A 22,294-nucleotide genomic window follows, 5' to 3' on the forward strand; every position below is an offset into this window, starting at 1 on the left:
GTGGCATGGGCCCCCGCACGCATGCTTCTGTTACGTTGTCACTTAACAACTGGAGGGTCCACAGATGGTGCAATGGCTGTAAAATCACGAATAAAATCAAATAAGACGCCACTTCTGCACAATATTATTGTGCACTCTCTACACTCGATTCCTGAAATCTTGTACTACAGACAGCAAATCTGAATCATCTGATTTCCAGTTTGCTTTGGTTTTTTGTCTTTTGATGAGTTTTTGTTGTGCTTTGTAATTTCTAATACTAGCACAGTAGCACTGGTGTTGCAGTCACGGGTGCCATTTCCTTTTCACACTTCCATTAAAAATGGCGGAAACAAATGCGCCTGGCTTAAATGTGAATGTTAAGAGAGTTTTTCGATATGCTTTTATTGCTTGTGTGTATGTCATTGGTGTATTCTGGAGTGTCGTTTGGATATGCAGCAACTTCCTCACAATCCTGCGAAATCCCACAGGATTCTTCACTGTGAAGAAACGTGCCAAGCCGCCTGCAGTCCTTCAGGATCCTGCTTTGGGGGAACACGGCTATCTGCATCTTAAGGTGAGATGAACACGGGAAAAGGGACACTGGAAAAGCGTCATGAAAAAGGCAATGGTGGATGCCTTGCATGTTAGCGCATTTCTATGAAAAATTCTAGAATGTTCTTCATAATTGATTTGTCTAACAATGTTCCCTTTTGAGTACATTTTTCCTGATCCCTCGTTTCCTGATTTTGCTTAGAACGGCATCAGAATTCATTACGTGGCTTCTGGACCACCGGATGCTCCTTTGATGCTTTTCCTGCATGGCTTTCCAGAGTTTTTCTATACTTGGCGGCATCAGATACGTTATTTCAAAAATTCCTATAGGTGAGTTTAGCAGCACACACGTATTATAAGTTTGTTAACCCAGTTGTGTGGAAATTGTTTTAGAGTTGTGGCGGTGGACTTGAGAGGCTACGGAGATTCGTCAAAGCCTTCTAATTACGCGGAGTACGAAATTCGTAAACTATGCGAAGATGTGCGATTGATCATCCAGAGCTTGCAACGCGCTTCCTGTATTCTTGTCGGACACGACTGGGGCGGTACGCATGTATAGACTGCTTCGGTTTATGGTTTTCGTTAAATCGGTATTTACCGTTCACTAATGTATTGTTGGGAGGTTCAAATTGTTCAATACATTATGTACACGTTGTAGTATACTACCAGTAAAAGTTATGGTTCAGTGAACACAGACGTTTAATAGCTTTTCCAGCACCGCCACTATCGGCAATCGGCGATTTATTTTTGACAGGTATGATAGCATGGAATTTCGGTTCATTGTACCCGGAAATGGTCTCCAGCATGGTGGTAATTAATGCGCCCCATCCAGCCGTTTTCTGGAAGTTTGCAATGAAAAACCCGAAGCAGCTACTAATGAGCTGGTGCGTTTTGCATACTTCTACTGCACCTGTGCGAAAAGCTGCGCATATCAGACACGTATTAAACCGAATGCATACAAGTAGTGCATAGTTTATGTAAACGAATTTCGCATACAAGTAGTGCATAGTTTATGTAAACGAATTTCGTCCTTTTTAGGTACATCTTCATGTTCCAGCTTCCCTTCCTACCTGAGTTTTTCCTGAGCTCCAGTGATCTTAAATTTCTGGAAGAGATATTCACTGTTGCACCGATGGGAGCTAAACCAGGCACTTACCAAGAGGAGGACATCGAAGCTTTCAAGTACACCTTTTCTTCCGCAAAAGCATTCACTGCGCCCATCAATTACTATCGTAATTTGTTTCGCTTCAACCCACCAAAACCGATCAAATTCCAACCTTTGCCCTTCCCCATATTGGTGATCTTCGGTACGGGTGATCGAGCCATAAGTCCGGAAACTGCACTGCTTTCGGGGCAATTCGCTGGAGGGATTTTTGAACTCAAATATGTGGAAGGGGCTAGTCACTGGGTGAATGAAGAGGAACCTGAGGTGGTCAACAATACCATCGCCAAATTTTTGTCTGATCACTGATTTAGAAGCTTTGCTAGTTTCTTGCTCACATTGGTGGGTTTTTTTTTATTTTTTTATCGCTGTTATTCTAAAGAGATACCTTTTCATTGATTTTTATAACAGGGAAGCCGTTTTTTAATTGGTGGTTCAATTCGTCTGCCAAGCTTTTAGTGAATAAGTTGGGTGACAATAAATTCCATTTATCATATGGATATAACTCACATTAAATAATTATTTTACTGCCAAACAATATTTGTAAAAGAACCATCTTTTTTAAAACACTACATACCATCATGATTAAGTATATTTCAAAGTACTGTATGATTTTAGTAAGTAATATTAACTAGGGGCTAGATGGTAGTCATGGTACAGTACTACTAACAAACAAGTACTTCCAAAAGAGATAGGTCATCACTCATCAATTCATCATCAAAAAACTGATGATGGTGCTATGTGTAACAGTGGACGGATATGTAAAGAATCAGCAGTTCCTTAACGATTTGGAGAAAGCGGTTTCAGTTTGCCAGTGCACCTTGCATTTGCAGTAGTATCGATAAGTGTAACGCCTGAAGTCTAACTCAAGACACCGTCCCATTAGTCTCCATAAGTTTCGCGTCTTCAAATTGGTCAGGATTAATTTCCGCGGTTTCTTGATCTTCTTGCTCTTCTTCTTCCTGAGCTTTCTGAGGAGCCTGCTTACGCTAGTGAAAACAACCAATCCATGAAGCTCAAAACAGAGGTCAAGTACAAAGGAGCTGCAGCAGAAGAATACCTGTCGCTTCTTTCTGCCTGGTTGGATTTTTTTCCCGCTTCTAAGAGCCTAGCAAGCAAATTGCGTTATAAACCGAATATTAACATTTCAGTGCACTTTATGGACCACGAATCATGTTTTACGACATATACCCTGGAAGGAGATGCGGGCTCGTCCTGCGTGACTCCGCCTTCGGACACGGGTAGTCCAGCATCTTCAGCCTTGGGAGTCACTGGTTTTCTACCTTTCTTTTTTCCCTTCTTCCCTTCAGCCACTGACAATTTTCGCCGTAATTCCCGTTCTTCACTCTAGATGACACGAAAACTCACAAGATGTTTGAGAATTTACTACAACCAAATGCACACGAGAACGATTTTTTCTCGGACCATTGGGTTTGCCGCGGTTAATACCGTATTTAATAAGTATGTCCGTACGCAAATACTGTATTAATCTCACAATCAGCTCTGGTGCACATTTCATGCAAGTAAAATATAACCAGGACCAAAATCGTTTGAAACGCACCTCCGCAGATCTGGTTCCATGCATTTGTCGCATATGCTCCGCCATATACGAACTCCAAGCGCTTTCATAGGTACAGCCAGGAAATGCACATTTATGCGGCTTTGCACCTGCAGATTGCGTCGGGATTGTTTTTTCAATGTTATCAACGACGCAATTCTCCAGGGAACTGTGCTTGAGTTCTGCTGCAGCTTCAAGAAATTCGCTTTTTTAATTAAGTCGTGTACAGCCATCAAATTATATCAAATACGGTGTTAGCAACAGAAAATTTCGAGCTGCCGGATTTACTAACATTGTAAGCAACTGCAGATGCCAAATAAGTTAAGGCTCTCATACAACCGAAACTGCAAAAGCCACACAGTACATAGAATTTAGACACTTTTTAATAATTATTATGTGCAGAAGTAGACTGTGACCCCTTTGTAAGTGGGAAGGGTTTTAATACTGTATACAATGACAACAGTCCAAAAATAAGCATTTACCGAACTGACCAGTATGGCTGTTCATGTGACCCTTCAGACTGGTTCGATGTCGGTAGGTGTTACCGCATAATTCACACCGGTAAGGCCTTTCCCCTTTTAACACAAAATCCATATTAAACCGTGAAAAGAAATCCACAGAATGATCTCTTACCTGTATGTGTCCGCATGTGATCCACCAAATGCGAGCGAGACTTGAATGCTCGGCCGCAAGTGTCGCATACACATCGCCTTCGCTCTGCATAACGATTTACCTTTATAGAACTTGTTTTTAATAATGACTAAATCCATTACAGTTCTAACTTCAGTCTCATTACTCTTGATTACTGTATATGAATTGCTCATAAGTAACAAAAATATCTGTACCTCTCTCAGCAGGCATTTTGACAATATTCAAGACAGCGTCAGGTTGAGGTGGGGCAGTTGGTGTGGACAGTCGTATTACGCTGGGAATAACCGTGAGCTGTGTAATTCCAGTGGCTGCAGACGGGCATTCTTCCATAGCTATCCGCAGTTCTTCCTCGCTTTCGCAAATAATCCTGCTGTTGATCTCATCTAAAATTAAAATGCACCAAGCGTAAGGGCTTGTCTTGGAATATGTAAATCAGAAGGATCAGTCATCTCACCTTGCCAGTACAATAAAATATCCTGATCGGGCGGAATCATTGTCAGAATCTTCGCTCGCAGTTTGTGAAATAGGGTTTCTTCATCCCCATCGCAAGGCTCGTCCAAATTGAAGCGTCGGCTCGTTCCATCGCTTTCGAAAAGGATTTTGAACTTATACATGCTGCGACTGCTGTCACTAGCGCATGAACTTTAAAATATTTCCAGCAATAAATTATATTATCAAAATTCTCTGGAAAAAATACTAACAGTACAATCTCAAAGCTGAAAAAGTATCAACAAACAAAACTAAAGTGTTAGGAAAACTTCACTAAACCGTAAACGTATTCAATGCCGTATTGCTGAGTACTGCGCAGTGCGCGTACAGTGTTGCGGACGCGACAGTATCCTATCGCGAGGGTAGCGAGCTCTGCGTTAAGATTACTGTAACATGCATGGCAATGATGGCATGCAGTGCATGCCGTTCGGCACAAAAATCATCCTACAAGACTGCAGCTTCCCTACATCCTCCAGGAGTCCAGGTATTTATTACAGTAACGCTTACTTACATCCGGCGTGCCGCAACCTTAAATTTGGACACGGCGTAGCATCTGCATTATTACGCGTACGCCACTTACTGTATGCCAGGAGGCGCTTTTGAAAAGCAGTTTGTGGAATTACCAAAACAGCTGCGCATTGGGCAACCCCTGCAGGTTTGGTGTTTTTTCGATTTGTTCAAACTCATACAATCCGTGCGTACCATAGCTTAAAAAATGCAGAAAAAAAAGTTAAGTTTGAAAACGAAAAGTTTATAAGTAAAAAGTTTTGAAAGAAACGTTTGATTTGCGATTTAAGGGAATTTCGTTCAGCATGGAGGTCTACCAGGCGGTCTGCCATAGACCGCTATGCTGAACGAAATTCCCTTAAATTGCAAATCAAACGTTTCTTTCAAAACTTTTTACTTATAAACTTTTCGTTTTCAAACTTAACTTGTTTTTCTGCATTTTTTAAGCTATGGTATGCACGGATTGTGTGAATTTGAACAAATCGAAAAAACACCAAACCTGCAGGGGTTGCCCAATGCGCAGCTGTTTTGGTAATTCCACAAACTGCTTTTCAAAAGCGCCTCCTGGCATACAGTAAGTGGCGTACATTACGCACAGTACCTTTACAAATGTTCCTGTAGGTGTTACTGGGATATTCACACAATTACTAGTGAGTAATTGTACACTATCCTATCGAGGCTGCGATCGATTGAACTCCCATTACGAAGACTTAGTAGGAACGTAGGCAAGCTGAATAGAGGATAGAGGAAACATTCCACATCTCAGTACCTGGGAATTGTATATAGGAAAGCTCCTTATACTGCAGCGTGTTTTCTTTTTAAAAAGACTGGATAATGATAATAGTCTTCCAGTCTTCCGTAAGCCAACTGTTAACTATTGTTTAATCTGTTCGACATAAATAATTATTTGCAGTAATACAGACTTAAAGCTCTACTTTATATATGACAGATCTAAAGTTTTATAGTAAGTATTATATATGCTATTTACGAATGACAGTACCGTAGTGCTGTTGCATACCTCCTAATACCTCCTTTGAGTTCTTTCCCTATTGTGTTATGAAATTATTTTACTAACATTACGACCATAAGGCAGATTTGGAGTTAAATGGACGAAGTACCGGAAGTATTGCCATCAAAATTAGCCCATGTGTTCGATGAGAAAGTATCGGGACTGAAACCAATTGTGCCAAAACTGCTCCCCATGCGATCCGTGACACTGGAGAAACTGGAGAAGATGCAGCGCGAAATCGAGGAGGCCATGAAACTAGCAGGAAAGCCCACAGTGAATACCGGTTTGGACAAACCCATTTAACTCCTGCAGCCATAGTTCGCACTAGCGCAACTGTTGTGTAACATGTAAGCCTAATATGATGGTACAAACACATACCTGTGGATCTAATGCATTATGCAGGAGAAAGAAAAAATAAAATAGCAGTAAATGTCGGCAATCGCTACTTTGTAATTTGCAGATAAATAAGAGTTGTGGGCTAGGCAAAATATCAAGCTGAAATGCATAAGTAATCCAATGTTTAGTTAGCGTTCTGGGACCGTGCAATTCCCTCATACACAAGCTTTATTCTGAGCGTCTTATGCAGCATTCCATGCCATGAATAATCATAGATAATGGGCAGAAACGGAGCAAAAATTAAAGGCCACAAAGAGCCCCACAGTCTTAACTTTCATCCCTGCTAAAGGTCAAAAACAACTGTTATTGCCCCTGTTATTGCCCCTGTTATTGCCCAAGTAAACGCTCCTTTCACTTTTTCTTGAGGTCATTCAGAACAGCCTGCGCCGACAGCCGTCCGGGTGCTCCAGTTACGCCTCCGCCTATGATAAAGAAGAGCTATTTCACGCTCGCCTTGGTAAATACTTATGTTGTGGCTGCTTAGAATGTGAAGAAGTGGACGTGTACCTGGATGACAACCGCTTCCGCATAAATAAAGCCCTTTAACCGGCGTTCGGTAGCCAGTCATCTTTGCAAGAGGTCTACTGAAAAACAGCTGATCCCAGTTCAGACTTCCATGGAATATATTTCCTGGGAAGACGAGATAATAAACTACAATCTTCGACTACATTTCAGCGCAGTATATTTCACGCAAATCAACGCAATTTCGGGAAAAACTTTGCAAATGTTTTTCGTATCGTGCAAGTGTAGCAACTTCATTCGAAGATGTACTGTAATTAATTTGTATATTAAATACACGTGCACAGTTATGCAAGCAGTACTTTACTAGCTATAGATGCATGCATATCCGACTTATCCGTTCATAAAATGCGTGACACACCTCCGGTCAATCCAAAGGTCTGCTCCAAAATGTGAGGTGTCAGAACTTCATATCCCAGAACGGATGTTGTAAAACCGGGCGCATAGTCATCGATTTGCTTAAAAACTTTAACAAAACATTTTCGCGTTAGCACTCGCAGTTTCAGTAGTGAAGTGATATATTAGGATTAGCACCTTCTTTTGCAAAGTTGTTGCGGTCAGTTTCCGACCAAGCCGCACTGATTCCATAAGGCAAATACTGCACGAAGAGTAACGCCACATGCGCACCGGGCGGCGATATGGTATGATCCAAACTGGACGGGATGACCATCTGAAAATATTAGAAAACATGGCAGGTGAAACGGGCGTCAGCGTAACATAACTGGCAAAGTTAACTAAAAATGCTACAAGTACTTACTTTGTATATAAAACCATACCATACTGTATACAATTATAGAACATACGTACATAAAAGACCATATACATAGAAAACCACACCGGCTCACCTCGATCATGGGCTTTTTCGACGGTTTTCCATTAACGAAATCTTTATAAGCATCATCCAAGATATCAATGGATTCGCAGTTCAAATGAATTGAGCACTGATGATGCGGCAGAACTTTATTGCCCGCCTTGGAAAAATCCGGGATGCGGGACAGCGCTACGTTGATTTTGACAACCGGCGAGGCGTAGTCAATATTGTCCACTTGCGTCCGCAAGCTACTATCAATGGACGCGTTGGGCAGGAATTCCTGGAATGTCTTCCGGACTGTGGCGTTACTCAAGATCACTGGCGCCTGAATCTCTTCGCCCGTTGCCAATCGGATGCCACGGACACCATCCGCTGATGTGGCGATCTCGGTGACCTTTGCATTGGTGAAAATATGTCCACCGCGCGCTTCCAGGACGTTGCCGATAGTCTCCGAGACAGCACCCATGCCCCCTTCGACATAGGCCCACGCCCCTGGGCGGTTCTCCAGACGACCCATGACGTGGTGCAGCAGAACGTAGCCGGTACCGGCGCAGTGCGGACCCAGACTGCTGCCGATTAGTCCATCGGTGGCCAGTGTAGCCCGCAGAGGTTCGCTTTCGAACCAGTTTTTTAATACTTTAGAAATGGGTGCTGTCAGTAATTCGTATGTCTCCGGAAAGACTTTTCGAAGGGAGTACGCTGAAAAACATGTCAAAGACTCAAAACCATGTGCAAGCAAACGGTTGTGCAAAAGTACGAGTACATCAAAGTATTTGTACTCGTAAGTAAATGAACATGAACATTTGAATATAATCATTCAACAAAAAATCTAAAAACACCGCATTGTTAGAAAAAAGCAAATAAACACGCGCTTTTTTACCTGTTTTAGCCACTTGTTTAAAGCTGGAATAGTTTTCTTTCCTTCTGTTCCGACCGGCAAAGCTTGGTGGCGGAATATCGAATAACGGATCGATGGCATCGACAATCTGATTCAGTAAAGCTTCGTAACGGATAAAATTGTCAGCATCCTTGGCGGAAAATTTGGATATTTGTGCATGATTTTCTTGATGGTTTGTTCCTAACAGCAACGATTGTGTGGACCCTTTCATCGGCGTGAAGGAATATGGATTGCGGAAGTGAAGTTTTAAGCCATGTTTCTGTAATGGCAGAAAACAATAACCTATAATTAATACATGCTAAAAAAATCCATGCTTTTGACACGATAACTAGCTGAATGAAATTTTAAAAAGTACAAAGTGCAATGTTTTTACACTTGTTTACCTTCAAATCCAAATCATTATATACAACGGGACGGAGAAGACTCAGTAAGTATGATGCTCTGGAAAATTTGAATCCTGTAATCAAAAAATATTACACTGATTAATACTTAATTTTCTCACACCTCTTCTATGACGGAACATGGTGCAGTAGCTACAGAGTACTCACTTTCAGTACTCGTAGCTGCCGGAAAAGAGATAATAAAAACAGAATAATTTTAATTTCAGGCTTACATACAGTATGGTAAACGTACGAGTATTACATGCTTATTCGAAACCAGTTTTTACTTCTGCAATTTCTTTGTTGTTTTACTAATCTACTGTTCCATTACAGTATTGTTTCACTACTTTTACTAAACTTTGTTTGAACGTCATCCCGCAATTTTCCACCCTAATTCCGGCACAATTCTCAACATTACGGCCATCGCAGCTGGCTCGACCTTAACCGACATCCCGAGTTCTAATTCTGCGACTTTTGTTATCACTAACTACACTCGTAATTGGAATGAACATGCAACTATGCTCACGGTCAGTGTTGCAGTACCATATTATAAAAAGCTGATGTTACCGCACTCGATAGCTAACAGCTCTCATGGGACAAAATAGCTTAAAATATTAATAATTTCTTTGTCATAGCCCGTGACGGAGAAACAGTCTTACCGGGAACAATTTCCTCTGTGACTGCAGCACCTCCAATTACTGGCCGCTGTTCCAGAACTGCCACGTCCAGTCCGGCATTTCTCAAGTAACACGCCTGTGATAATGTGACATTAAAACTTATCAATTCAGTTTTGTTATTGGCATTACACGTACCGCAACCAATCCATTGTGGCCTGCAAGAACAGTGTGAATTTGGATAGTTTAAATGATTTGTAACCTTAACACACAGGCAATACCGAATTCAGTGACCTTAACCAAACTAATTACTCTAAAACGACGTTACCCACAAATTATGTTAAAATTGCAGTCTGGAGCTGTGTTAGTGGTTTATAAAACAATAAAAATAACTAAACAAAATAATAATAAAATGCCAACTTCAACGAACAGATAAATTTGATTGTGAAGTCTGCGATAACATCTTATTCTAGAACCACTCGCATCACCATCCGATTAGCGCAAAAATAAACCGAGGCTTATAATAACTGGAAATAGAAAACCTTTTTGGAAACTAAACTTTTCACTAAATCATTCTTGCACTGAACTTTAATTCAACTGTATTAAATAATTTCTATTCTGCGTAACTTCGTGTTAGTTACAATGCTTACCACCACCAACCACAACCGCATCATATCGCTTTTTTAAATCACTCAAGGCTTTTCGTTTTCGCAACATGGCAAAAGTTTTATGATAAGAGGTATATCGAAAAATCAGATTGGAAGTCAACAGAACCTTGTGAAACAGTAGAACATTAGCGCAAGACAGTTTTTATTCTAAGTTAGTAAAAGAAATTCACATTCGAAAGGTTTTACTTGAAATGTTTCCATCACACTGCGAAGTTCTTGGCAGAACTTGGATGCCTTCCTAATTCACATACAAAATCACACACAAAATCGCAAAGATTGCTATTCGATAAGCACAACCACGCACGTGTAAAAACAAGCTGTGGAAACGATAGCGAATGTCCAACTTTTAGTGACCGGACTCATTCAGATGCAATCTCAGCTATCACAAATCTACCATTGCACTTATCTTATATTCATTATCAAACGCACAAGCGTTTTGCATAAAAAATTTTTTAACCGATTTATACCATAGTCCCGGTTCCCGTATCAACGAATGCAAAAAAAATTTGGAAAAATGTCATACAAACAAAAAGCCGGAGAGAAATCAATTATGCCGGTACAAATGCAGGACTGTTTATCTGATCAGGTGACAACTGGCTCCTGCTGGGATTCCCCTTCTTCTACATCGGATTCCTGATCTACAACGCCTTCGTCCAGCTGCATCAGATCAAAGTCCGTACCGAAATCTTCCGCCTCATCGTCAATCACAAGGGTTACGGTGCCCTTTACTCGGAGCAATGCGTCTGTTCCGTCACCAAAACGCACTCGGGTGTTGCCAATGACAGCAGTCACACCGTTCACCGTAGATTTCGAACTCGGAGCTTCGGGAAGCACTCGCCTGCCAGGGCCAACCGATGCGGCATAGCCCATAAGGTCACCCTGTTCATAAAAGAAATCAGTTGCGCCATTATATTATTTCAGGGAACATGTAGTTATCGCAGATTCGATTCCCCCATGCTGCTATCCCGATTCCCAGTTAGTAATAATCAGAAAAAATTTCTGCATTACATACAAACCATAAAATTTCTATCCACAATTTCCAAAGCGTAAAACTAGCTAATACAAAATTTCGAGTGCTCCTCATTATAAGTAAATGACGCACTGATCTCTTGAAGCGTAGTGCACACTGAGTCATCGATACAGTTATTATTCATGTTTTCAATCTGGTGCCCAAGTAACTACCACATCTCAAGCAATAACGTGTTGGTCCAGCGTACTTGCAGCAAACCACAGTCTTGTGACAAAAACCCTTCCAAGGTTCTTTACCCAGTACGCAGACGGATCAACTCATTTTTCACATTTTTTGTTCGGTAATCAAAAATAATTTCTAAACGACAAGACTCACAAGACCATACACGGACCAGCATGTGGCCATATTGACATGGAAAAATTGTGAAATTAACTTTGTAAAAGTGCCATACCGCTTATAATTCAAAACTGCTGTTCAGTAAGTCGGAAACAAGCGAGTTGTCAAAAATCGAAACCAGATAATACAGTACTACTAAGTACTTACAAAGTTAGTCAGGTATGACAAAATTAGATTAATGGTTTTAAAATTATAGATAACAACCCAAATAATGAGTCAGTCGCATATACAGTGGCCGAGATAAAGAAATAGCAAGTACTCGCAGCCTAACCTCAATATTCATGGTCATGGTCATCTCCGACGGCTGCGCTCCCTCCATTCTGTGTGCCTCGATAATAGTTCTTAGTACGGTGGAAGTGTCCTCCGCTGCAGCTCGCACAAGGCCTTTCTATTGAATACCGATTTAAAATTCACAATCCCAGATCGGTGACTGATGTAATCTACTGCCACAGACCACTCACTTGAACTGCTTCCTTCCAAGCACTCTGCACTGCTTTCCCGACGGGAGAAAGGAGGGCCAGGAGATTCTCGGACTCGGTTTCACCATCAAAAAAGGACTCATTCGTTGTTGCCGAAGACATGCTCTTAGAAGTGTTCTAAACGGGCGAACCAATTTTTTGTTCAATTCAGCAAAATAAGTTCGACGAACACTGATAATAAGTTATATTTCATATATCATAATAATAGTGAACGAAAAATTGTGGTTTCCCTTTGTGATTATCGGACCTTACAGTAGCACAGAGTACTGCGTAATGCCATACAGGTGATACTAGTATAGGCACCCCTTTTACTATAGGCGCCCCTTTTCGATTACCTATTTATTTCACGCTTCCCGTTTTTCGGGCGGTCTATAGGAACCCCGGTGGGAGAAAATTTTTTTCGAATCACTGGTTTCGAAAAATTTTTGACAAATTATTATTGAAGGCAATTTTTTACGACTGACAAATCCGTTACCCTTGCCTTTTCGTTTCGTAGTCCTTGCATTCGTTTTCAGGTTTTTGTGTACTTCAACGGCCTTGTGTTACACGCATTTCCCACGCTTTCAGACCTTCTGACAAATGTATGGAATTGTTTCTTCATCGTACCGTTTAAGTGCTGTTCTGAATTCGGCAAATAATTGATAGCAGCCCTTGAGGTGCGTTATCTTCCGATCGATTAGGTAGCTTACTAAGTACACAGATGTCATACAAAGGCAATAGTAGCAATAGTAGTAGCAGAAATGGCAATGTTCTTCAATTCTGAAGTGCGAAAACATTCAAAGCCGGTGTAGCAGTGTCTTACAAAAATTTTTAATGGTCAAAACTCGACCATTGCAAATTTGCCGGACCGGATAACAAAGTTCGTACTACGAACTTCGTAGTCAAATGTGACTACGAAGGTTTCAACGAGATTATAAGTTTAAGTTATCCCTGACGAGCGTTCGACATGATCACTGCCAATGACGCCTATCAAAATCATTAAAGCATGTTTTTCAGTTTCAAGCGGCTAACGAAAACCAAATCGTAAATGTTAACAAATACACACTGCATGCATAAAAAAGCATCAATTTGGAAGAGTTGATACAGTAACGCTTTCCATACCGGTACCGTCAACCGGTAATCATAATATTTTATCTTATACCAGTATATGCGATTTAATTTTACCGTATAAAGTGTAGCGAAATCAAGCATGACCGCTCGCATCCAATCCAGAGCTTTGATCCTTATGGATCAAACGTGTACAATACAACGACGCAACAAAGCTAACCACGACGTGTCTATTTTGTACTACTTCTACCGCTGTAAGCCGACATTCCCGGCTTCCAGTACTTCAAAATGTGTCGGGGCTCGGGATAGACTGTACGATGAGCTAACAGTACGTATACCCCGCCCTGACGGTAAGCCTTGTAACGTATTTTAAATTCGCGGCAGAAGTGCGAAATATGTCAATTAACAATCGATGTATTGCAGACACTTGGAGTCATGATCAGCTTGGACACACTGTTTATTATTCTCAAAAGACGCATGCACATATACAGTCGGTTTTTATTAGTATCAGAAGATGTAATGTGTATACATCACTATTAAAGGACCTTGATTATTCTATTCCCGATCATAATATGCATTCGACAAAACATTTTTACCGGCATTGACGGACGGATTGCCAACCGGTTAAGCATAAATGTAAATTCCAAAGTAAAGCAACGGATGTTTTTTTACTTCCGGTTCGAAATCGTCTTTTGCCAGTCACTTCGAACCAATATCTGGTGACATACATCTGTGTGGAGCAATAAATTATGATGAACATCGTGAACGATACTATCCCAGAAATACTTGGCAGTTTTAACCTTTACGGCAGATTCAAACGACCATGCGTAGAGCTGGGCCAGCCGGAGAAATGGTGGATATTTCTGCTTTCCAGCGCCCTGTGTCCGGTCGCGTTTATATTCATTCTGCTCCTTGTGCTCACCTTTAAAAGGCTAATCATTCGACTTTATCGGAAATTTTTTATTAAAGATGCAGGTGAGAACGTCGGAAAGACGGCGCCAGCCATGCACGATAATGCCCCGAAGAAGCGTTTACTTCTGTGTGGACTATCGCCTCACGGATTTCATGCTTTTCGGTTGCGCATGCAGGAACTCGTTAGCGCCAAATTTGTTTCCGGAGAAATGTCGGTAAGAATACAAGAGATTCTGCAAAGTATTAAATGCTTTACTTTTGCTTAAGGGATTTAATAACAAGTTAAAAATGACGAGGAACACATAATTCAGTAGGCAGTTTACCGGAATACAATGACAGCCGTAATCATTAAGAACACTAATTAATCGTTATCGAATACATAACATATCTGACTGCAGCAAAATTTTATGATGCGATTGTACCAACTTACAGTGTTAGTGCAGTATAACGTATGTACTCTTAAACAAATGCTGCAAGTTAAGAAGTACGTAAGAAGTTAAATACATCGGCTGCAGCGCGACGTTGAAAATATAATGCAACTCGGTAACTTGTTGCTGTTTTGTGTAGGTGTTTCTAATGTTTCTTGCCAGTCAGGTATCCTTCCTAATTTATCTGACGGAGGTTTCAGTGTAAGTATTAAAGTTAGACATTGTGGTGTGATTTACTCAAGAATAACAACGAAAAGCTTTAGTTATACATAATTTCCGGTGTAATTAATGAATTTGTGTGATCCGTTCAATTCATTTAAGATTAGCAAGGAAATAATTTATTTTGCCCAATTAATTCTTACCTTCTAGGCGGCAATCTTGTTGTTTGGAAAAATGTTACGTGAGATCGCTGTTCGATGATGCCGGAGCTATCCTGGACTTGCTACTGAACTGCCTTTTCGGCATCCACTTTTTAATTAGAGTACTGTATTTGATGAATTGACTGATGCTTTCAAGTGGATCGTACTTATTACAACATTTGCTGCTTGTTATTACAGTTTATTGCTGCTCATAAAAAATTGCCCTTCCTTTTTGAACTATATTCGGTTATCGATTATTTTACGGTTCCGCCGGCAATTGTCGGATTACTTCTCAACAGAAGCTGGACAGGTACAGATATTGTATGTTGTAAGTACTAAATACTACGTAAGATAGACTGATAGCTCAAATCAACTGAACAAGAGAAAATTGATAGACACATAGAGGCGTCCAGTTGCAAAATGCGTAGCATTCGTTTTTAATTATCCGGCAAATACAAACACTCCCAATTCATATGATGCTATTCTTTCTTGTCGTCGATAGGATTACGATTTCTACGGGTTCTGTATTTTTTGAATATACCGGATATCCTTCAGTATCTACGCATTCTCAGAACACGGACGGCGCTACGTTTGACACAGCTGGTTTGCAGCGTTGTCAGTGCGCTGTTGATGTCCGCCGGCATGTTCCATTTAGTGAGTCCTTTAACCGCGCGTGTTCGAAATAAAAGAAAACACGCCTGGAGTTTTGCATTGCCTTACTCATCTCTGTTACAATAATTAGCCTTTTGTGATTATAGCTCGAGAATTCGGGAGATCCGTTTTATGGCTTAGCGGGCAACAAGCAGAACCTTAGTTACTGGGAGTTTGTTTATTTTTGCGTTGTCACCGCCTCCACGGTATGTAACGGCAAAGGGCACTACTACAAATAAATAATTTATCTCCGTCAGACTTTAATTTTTCGCAGCCGCGCTGTGCTTGATTTGTAGAGGCTGTACTGCGATCTGGTACTACTTACGTGGCTTCGTTTTACGTTAAACGCATTTACTTCTTTAATAATGCAACGGAAAGTTCATAGTAATATACGTAACCATCAGACTCTGTTAATTAGGTGGGATACGGTGACATCGTCTGCTACACCGTTTTCGGAAGAATCTTTAACGCGATATTCATCATGTCCACTCTGGTAAAAAAATTATTCTCTTAAACATTAAAGGTCGAAGAATCGCTATCGGGTAGGGATTTCATGTTTGCGCATTCCATTCACTGCGTCACAGTTACAATTCAACCACTTATGCTAGTTTTTTGAATGATTGCTTGTTTATATTAAAAGCCACCGAATACGTATTTATGCTGACAACATATTGCAGGCTGTTGTTGCTTCCGTTATCCCAGACATTTTCCGAATTATATCCAATCGTAAAAAATATGCCGGCCATTATGAATCCCCCTCCGGAAAAAAGTAAGATGCGTGGGGTTAAATAGATTTGCCGTAACTAACACAGTCCTTTTTGCAGGCACATAATTGTTTGCGGCAACGTTAACTTTTTAACGGCACTGGGGTTTCTAAAAGAATTTCTTCACAAAGATCGTGGAATCACCGATATCAAAGTGCTGTTTATGGATCTGTAAGGATGTCAATGGTTTACATCTGATAACGTGACTGATGCCGGTTTTGGACTAGGAAAGAGCCTGATATGGAAATGGAGACTTTGTTGAAACGTTATTTTACGGAAGTGGAATATTTTCAGGGTAATGTTTATTTAAGTTTATTTAGTATAAGTTTATTTACTTTATTTAGAATAAGTTTATTTAGTATCAAGTGGGATTACAGTAATTAGGGTACCTTGCAGTTGCGGCATATTTGTCTGCAATACTTTTATAGAGATATATGCGCTTTATGTCGCAATATGTACAAAGCGAGCGTCGCTCAGCAAAACAGTTCAAATAATTTTTTTTGTATACTATTGTATATTATGATTGTGCACTTCGTGCCACTTCTTTCTTACCGATAATGCAATAAGAACTGTGACGAATCAACCCAATTTTTTTGGAACAATAGGATCAGCAATGAAGTCGCAGGATCTTTTTCGCGTCAGAGCGGACACATCCGATGCCGTAATCATTGTCGGCAATAAGCAGTGCATCGATCCAGATGCAGAAGACGCGGTAAGGTCACATTAATTATGTTAGCGGTAGAGTTCAGCTGTCACCGATTTTCTTGCACCTCGGCATATTACTGCCTGATTCATAAGCGTATTGATCTGTGCTGTAGCCTGAAATACTCGTACAATAAGTTTTATACTGTCGTCTGTAACAAATACCGTAGACAGAGATCATTATTTTCCTTACTTGTTAGGCAAATATCATGCGGGTGATATCCATAAAGAATTTTCATTCATCGATTCGAGTAATTGTGGAATTAATGCAGTACCACAACAAGGTTAGTGCCATTTTCCTATGTGCTTATAAAACTGACCGGGCTAACCAACGCTTGTTTAAGTGCTTTATATCGACCGATAATATAAGCAGGCTATGCATCGTCATTAATTTTCAGTTTTGTCGCTAGTCATATAATACCATGATATTAATCGTAGGCTTATTTGCTCAACATACCTAGTTGGAACTGGAAGAATGGCGACGAAGTGGTATGCCTTGCCGAACTGAAACTGGGATTAATCGCTCAATCCTGCATTGCACCAGGATTTTCAACCCTAATGGCAAATCTTTTTACGTCACGATCATTTACTTCTTTAGAAAAGGTAGCATCTTCTTTAGAACACAGCAAAAATTCCTGCCAAGAAAAACTTTTACGTTGCAGCAAAGTTGGCGCACTGAATATTTACGAGGCACCGGTCTGGAAATGTATTCCGAAAATCTGAGTTCCTCTTTCACTAACATGACCTTTGCTCAAATATCGGAGTAAGTGTCAGGGTAGCCTACGAGGCTACGACATCATGCTCGTGCTTATGACCTCTCGTGATTTAATCATCTTTGATTAAAATTCCAGAATATGTCTAGTGCGGTTAGACATAATGCTCATCGCAATTTCATTATGGAGTGCCGAAGAAGATGACTTTATGTTTGTTATTAATCCCAGACCGGAAACGGTGATCACAGCCAATGCTCAAGGGTTCTTCATCGCAGACTCTGCAGAGGATGTGCAAAGGTGACTTGATCAGTGCCTCGACGCTAATAATAAAATCATCCAACTCTGTGCCGGCCAGCCTAAATATAGTTTTGTCATAAGTTTGACTCTTTAAACACCATCACTAACACTCTAAGCAAATAATTTTCAACTGAAAATAAATTCTTCGTAATCCTGTGGCTAAAGTAAAGCTTTCGGCATACGAATGTGATATTACTTTACGTTAAAGTTTCCCGCCAAAAATATAGAAATTACGCAGACACAGCCAACACGAATAAAGGAAAAAAAGAAATTTAATGATGTGATGCGCTTTTCAGAGCAGCAGTTTACTGCAATACTTGCCATGCGCACGTGGAACGGATCACATCTGTTAAAAAGTGTGATTGCAAGTCGGCCGGTACGTTAGATTGATTATTTGTCGACGACCGGATATGGTTTTAATTATGAATGGGTTAACGTAAAATGTACTTCATGGAAGTACAATCAAGCCGCATAGTTCCATAGGTACTACTGTAGTAATTGCTTTACTGCACTGCAGCTGCAAATCATCAAACAGCAGAAAATTGGGCATTTCCTGCTGTGTTCGCGGACAATCCATCAAGAAGAATTAGCATGATTAGGCCGGCACATAGAAAGGACTCAAAAACCAAACAGGAAAAGGTGGAGATTTTCATTCAGAATTATCCATCCACTCCACGACTTAAGCGCAGCCTGGAGCTGTTAGAGTCCAAAAACATTCATCCAGCTGGGTAAGTCTAAAAGGGCTATTCGTGTAACAATCGGCAGATGAACCGGTAAACTTTGCGTCGCAAAATGACGCAGGTGAGAAACGCATTTTACTGTTACATAAATTCTTCACGTGATTTTATCATATAGGGCATACTTAGTTGTTCCACTTTATAAAAATCCAAATTCTGCGTCGGAAAGTAGTTGCGAATCTGATCCTGTCGCTTTGGACGGTGACACCGAACACGAAGGAAGTGATGCAGAAAATCTGGACGCAAAATTCGACTCAACCGGCATGTTCCACTGGTAATTTTAAAATTTTTACTTATAATTATGGTGGTCAAAAACCATCTCGCACGAAATACGTAGTACATAGTAAATATCTGAATTTGTTATCTATGTCCTGTCCATCTTCTTTTGGGTTCAATTAGGTGTGCCCCTCGCCCATTCGAATCAGCCCTGCTAGTAAGGCTTAATAAGCAGTAATAATAGCATCCAGAACTTTGTCACGTTGCATGACTGTGGTCACTGTTCATATAACGAAGTAATAGCTTTTTTTGTTTGGGACTATGGTATATGAACTAATTGCAGGATCGGCACGCAGCGGCTAAAAGAGCATTCAAAAATCACGTCGTCGTTGGAATATTTGCCGATGCTCATTCTCCCTTGATTGGTCTAAACAGCCTTGTGATGCCACTTCGTTCCAGCAATTTCAGATATGAAGATTTACGGGAAGTGGTAATTTTGGGTAAGATGGCTTCGGCGGCACGAACGGGTGCACTCTGCACCAAAAAATATATACAAATTGTCCTTGTAAATTGTTGATTGCCGACTCTGCACAAAAAGTCTTCCATTTCTAGTATGCTTTGCAAATCAAAAGACGGTGCATTACGAACGCAGTTTTAAAGTGCGTGGTTTTTTCCTTTTCCAAAGCATTTGTTGGAATTTTTAAATGAGCATGATTATCACGATGCCTTAAGGTCATTTCTAATTGACAAACACCCACTGCAGCATATTAGTTCTCATGCCTGTAGAAGTGTGATCAAATCAATAATAACACTTGGGCTCAATGCAGGCAATGTCGAGTATCTCAAACGGGAATGGAAAAATCTATATAATTTCCCAAAGGTGACCTTGATCAAGGTAAGTTCTCAATAACCAACACAGCATTAGGAGGCTTAGTTTTTTTTATAACGCACTGCATGCAGCTGTACTTTTTACCTCATGATCACTTCTATTAAATTCTCATATTCCAAATCTGCTTCAAAGTGAAATTTGAGTCTGATAACCCGACAATATACCGACAAATTAAACAGTATATCTAGTAAGGACTAGGAAAAAATTTAATTACGAATTGAAAGCTGATATTTCAATTCGTTTTGAAGGTCAAAGCGGTTCAATTTGCACACACGTACAATAAATGATATTAATGTTATGTCCTTTGAGCTTTGTTTATTTAATTAGGGAACTGCTTTAAGTCGCGCCGATTTGCGAGCGATATCTATCCATTCGTGTTCCATGTGTGTCGTGCTTACATCCAAGATCCCTAATTACAACGACGCTACTCTCACGGATAAAGAAGTCATCATGGCTTCGTTAAACATAAAAGCCATGGATTTTGAACCTCGTCGAATAAGGCGAAATTCCCGACAGCCATCCACATCCGGTAAATGATTTTCATTAACAACTCTAAGTAGTTGCCGGCATAAAACTGTCAGCGAGCTCAATACATACAATGTATGTAGCGAGAGTCTGATTAAGAGCGCTATCAACTAACAACATCCATCTTGCGATAGCTTGAATACCATAACGGCCTGTTTAAATTAATTCATCCATTGGTTCCACGTGTAAACGATATATTTTCAGTGATGTATTATTCTTGGTTGCTCATAATTTTAGTTTCCGGACCGGAAAGCTTAAAAATTACCAAGGCATTGACCCATCAATCGAGTACAGCAAGGCGAAAAATGCGACCTGGCGCCAGAATTCCTATGATAACTGATCTGTGTGCGTTATGTTAATGTATAGAAACAATAGAATACGTCATGTATGTATAGGACTGTAAATTAAATTTGCAGCACATGCATATTAGTTAATTTGTAGCACTTATTTATTATTAACTGTAGTAAGGTTTAATTTCTCAATATGTACAAGGCGAGCTTCGCTCAACAAACATGAATCAAATGAAGAATTAACTGTTAACTGGAAGTGACACATTTATGCGTAGGTAGTCTCCATACTGTAACCACCTGCGAGACAAATTTTTACGACGGGTACTACTATGCAATACAGATGACAAATATTTGAAATGCCGGTTTTCTGACTTGTATGCTTAAGTAAAGAATATTCGCATTCTGTAAAAATAGTACACGTTCATATTTTGTTATGTAAATCTTTAAGTCGTGATTTGGAGATGCGTCGCTTATTATCAACTGCTAACTTGCCGGTTTCTCATAGTACATTACATAATCAAATAAATTATCATAATATCACAAAACGATGTTTAGAATATCTATATATTACAATCTACGAGTAAACGTGCTCACGTTAAATTGTATGAGTATTTCCAGTAACATACAATATTCGTATGGATGCATGCAAATATGTAGATATATAACGTTAAAAATGTCTGATGTATGCATGTCTTGAATTCCGGCAGTCAACGACCCCAACGTGCAGTTCCTGGATCCCGATGACGAGGATAATGATGACTATGATACAGGATTCTTTGCTACAGAGCCATTTGCTTGCGGCACTGCATTCACAGCTAGCGTTCTGGATTCGCTGATGTCGATGGTAAGGGCTTTTGAAAAGGTCACTGCATAGTGTACTGCATAGTATATGTCATGCAGCAGCTCCAGCCGAAACATAATGCAGCGGGACTGTAGCCATAAGAAACAGCACAACACTACTTTATGCTCCTAGGTCTACTTTAATCCATGCGCATTTCGAGTGATCCGAGCGCTCATATTTGGAGGTGCTTCGTCGGAGCTGGAGGAAATCTTAGCCGAAGGAGCTGGCCTTATCGGTGGACCAAAACTATCGGACGACGACAATCGTAATAGGTCATTCGTCAGCCAGACTCGTATGGCCGATTTTCCATTCAGCGCTTTCATCGTAAGTCGGAAAATGGTTGTGACCTGTGAGGAATTCTGTTCGTCACACTGTTAAAAAACCATTCTACATTTCAGTACTTTGCGTAATCTTGTGCTTAAATAACTGGAAAATGCATCTTTAGAATGCGACGTTTGGCGAACTGTTTGTCAGTCTCATCCAGAAGCACGGCTTGCTGTGCCTTGGACTTTTCCGGTTAATGCCCGCATCATCGGAGGAGGCGGCTAATCTGACCAAACGCTATGTGATAACGAAGCCTCTACCTAACGATGTCCTTCGGGAAAGCGACTACCTTTTCGTCTTGATGCAGTCGGATTATGCAGCTTCCCATAATGTGAAGCAGAACGTCACTTCGGGATGATAACCGACTACAACAAAACCTTTTTTGACGATTTAATACCCAAATCTGTTGATGGTGTTAACAATAATGAGATTTAAATATTTTATTGTATCGTTAGAAGCATAAAATAATTTTTAGCATATTGCCGCCGGTTGTGTTTCTGTGCGCACTTTCTGTGATTTCGAAAGTTTCTGGTATAAATCGCGTTCTTTTATGTCTGACGT

The 22,294-nt window shown here is 40.4% G+C and overlaps 4 protein-coding genes across 10 annotated transcripts; 2 read left to right on the top strand and 2 right to left on the bottom strand.

Annotated features, from left to right (window-relative positions):
* Nucleotides 1–111: 111 nt before the first annotated feature.
* Nucleotides 112–2,187, top strand: LOC129591169 (epoxide hydrolase 4-like). Its single transcript, XM_055486712.1, has 5 exons — nucleotides 112–553; nucleotides 734–861; nucleotides 925–1,076; nucleotides 1,286–1,415; nucleotides 1,570–2,187. Exons 1-5 carry the CDS (start codon nucleotides 320–322, stop codon nucleotides 2,000–2,002), a joined length of 1,077 nt encoding a protein of 358 aa, XP_055342687.1. The 5' UTR covers nucleotides 112–319; the 3' UTR covers nucleotides 2,003–2,187.
* On the bottom strand, nucleotides 2,150–4,913 carry LOC129591170 (zinc finger protein 853-like). Of its 6 annotated transcripts, none has more exons than XM_055486716.1 (8): nucleotides 4,357–4,913; nucleotides 4,097–4,285; nucleotides 3,885–3,968; nucleotides 3,743–3,826; nucleotides 3,255–3,436; nucleotides 2,885–3,040; nucleotides 2,754–2,801; nucleotides 2,150–2,682 (listed from the first exon to the last, which is right to left on the bottom strand). In XM_055486716.1, exons 1-8 carry the CDS (start codon nucleotides 4,514–4,516, stop codon nucleotides 2,560–2,562), a joined length of 1,026 nt encoding a protein of 341 aa, XP_055342691.1. In that variant the 5' UTR covers nucleotides 4,517–4,913; the 3' UTR covers nucleotides 2,150–2,559. The 6 variants fall into 6 exon arrangements, with proteins under 6 accessions (XP_055342691.1, XP_055342689.1, XP_055342688.1 ...); XM_055486714.1 differs by having other exon boundaries at nucleotides 3,734–3,826; XM_055486713.1 differs by having other exon boundaries at nucleotides 3,255–3,442; nucleotides 3,734–3,826.
* A 1,515-nt stretch (nucleotides 4,914–6,428) lies between these two features.
* LOC129591168 (pyridine nucleotide-disulfide oxidoreductase domain-containing protein 2-like) lies at nucleotides 6,429–12,283 on the bottom strand. Of its 2 annotated transcripts, XM_055486709.1 has the most exons (12): nucleotides 12,021–12,283; nucleotides 11,831–11,947; nucleotides 10,176–11,072; nucleotides 9,724–9,743; nucleotides 9,571–9,664; nucleotides 8,915–8,988; nucleotides 8,514–8,790; nucleotides 7,668–8,332; nucleotides 7,357–7,492; nucleotides 7,184–7,288; nucleotides 6,811–6,933; nucleotides 6,429–6,725 (listed from the first exon to the last, which is right to left on the bottom strand). In XM_055486709.1, the coding sequence occupies exons 3-12, from the start codon at nucleotides 10,240–10,242 to the stop codon at nucleotides 6,655–6,657; spliced, it is 1,632 nt and encodes a 543-aa protein (XP_055342684.1). In that variant the 5' UTR covers nucleotides 10,243–11,072; nucleotides 11,831–11,947; nucleotides 12,021–12,283; the 3' UTR covers nucleotides 6,429–6,654. The 2 variants fall into 2 exon arrangements, with proteins under 2 accessions (XP_055342684.1, XP_055342685.1); XM_055486710.1 differs by lacking the exons at nucleotides 11,831–11,947; nucleotides 12,021–12,283 and adding an exon at nucleotides 11,411–11,429 and having other exon boundaries at nucleotides 6,434–6,725.
* A 1,229-nt stretch (nucleotides 12,284–13,512) lies between these two features.
* Nucleotides 13,513–22,289, top strand: LOC129591389 (calcium-activated potassium channel subunit alpha-1-like). The gene is made up of 26 exons (XM_055487028.1): nucleotides 13,513–14,212; nucleotides 14,565–14,626; nucleotides 14,795–14,906; nucleotides 14,983–15,094; nucleotides 15,287–15,438; nucleotides 15,543–15,641; nucleotides 15,854–15,928; nucleotides 16,113–16,204; nucleotides 16,260–16,370; nucleotides 16,427–16,494; nucleotides 16,805–16,911; nucleotides 17,102–17,185; nucleotides 17,340–17,504; nucleotides 17,564–17,664; nucleotides 17,753–17,911; nucleotides 18,208–18,287; nucleotides 18,429–18,639; nucleotides 18,767–18,922; nucleotides 19,048–19,081; nucleotides 19,208–19,364; nucleotides 19,692–19,759; nucleotides 20,081–20,282; nucleotides 20,516–20,623; nucleotides 21,276–21,412; nucleotides 21,542–21,733; nucleotides 21,855–22,289. The coding sequence occupies exons 1-26, from the start codon at nucleotides 13,835–13,837 to the stop codon at nucleotides 22,089–22,091; spliced, it is 3,459 nt and encodes a 1,152-aa protein (XP_055343003.1). The 5' UTR covers nucleotides 13,513–13,834; the 3' UTR covers nucleotides 22,092–22,289.
* Nucleotides 22,290–22,294: the final 5 nt, after the last annotated feature.

The sequence above is a fragment of the Paramacrobiotus metropolitanus genome, unplaced genomic scaffold, assembly GCF_019649055.1.
Source record: "Paramacrobiotus metropolitanus isolate TYO unplaced genomic scaffold, Prichtersi_v1.0 Parri_scaffold0000045, whole genome shotgun sequence".
Lineage (NCBI taxonomy): Eukaryota > Metazoa > Tardigrada > Eutardigrada > Parachela > Macrobiotidae > Paramacrobiotus > Paramacrobiotus metropolitanus.

Coding starts and splice junctions, on each gene's coding strand:
- LOC129591169 (XM_055486712.1), top strand. CDS start 320: ATGGCGGAAACAAATGCGCCTGGCTTAAATGTGAATGTTAAGAGAGTT. Junction 1,077..1,285: donor TGTCGGACACGACTGGGGCG/GTACGCATGTAT, acceptor TATTTTTGACAG/GTATGATAGCATGGAATTTC. Junction 1,416..1,569: donor AAGCAGCTACTAATGAGCTG/GTGCGTTTTGCA, acceptor CGTCCTTTTTAG/GTACATCTTCATGTTCCAGC.
- LOC129591170 (XM_055486713.1), bottom strand. CDS start 4,516: ATGTATAAGTTCAAAATCCTTTTCGAAAGCGATGGAACGAGCCGACGC. Junction 3,827..3,884: donor TCACATGCGGACACATACAG/GTAAGAGATCAT, acceptor TTGTGTTAAAAG/GGGAAAGGCCTTACCGGTGT. Junction 3,041..3,254: donor ATGGAACCAGATCTGCGGAG/GTGCGTTTCAAA, acceptor CGTGTCATCTAG/AGTGAAGAACGGGAATTACG.
- LOC129591389 (XM_055487028.1), top strand. CDS start 13,835: ATGATGAACATCGTGAACGATACTATCCCAGAAATACTTGGCAGTTTT. Junction 14,627..14,794: donor TATCTGACGGAGGTTTCAGT/GTAAGTATTAAA, acceptor CTTACCTTCTAG/GCGGCAATCTTGTTGTTTGG. Junction 20,283..20,515: donor CCGACAGCCATCCACATCCG/GTAAATGATTTT, acceptor TCATAATTTTAG/TTTCCGGACCGGAAAGCTTA.
- LOC129591168 (XM_055486709.1), bottom strand. CDS start 10,242: ATGTTGCGAAAACGAAAAGCCTTGAGTGATTTAAAAAAGCGATATGAT. Junction 9,665..9,723: donor GCCACAATGGATTGGTTGCG/GTACGTGTAATG, acceptor ACATTATCACAG/GCGTGTTACTTGAGAAATGC. Junction 6,726..6,810: donor CGGAAGCGGTTGTCATCCAG/GTACACGTCCAC, acceptor TCTTTATCATAG/GCGGAGGCGTAACTGGAGCA.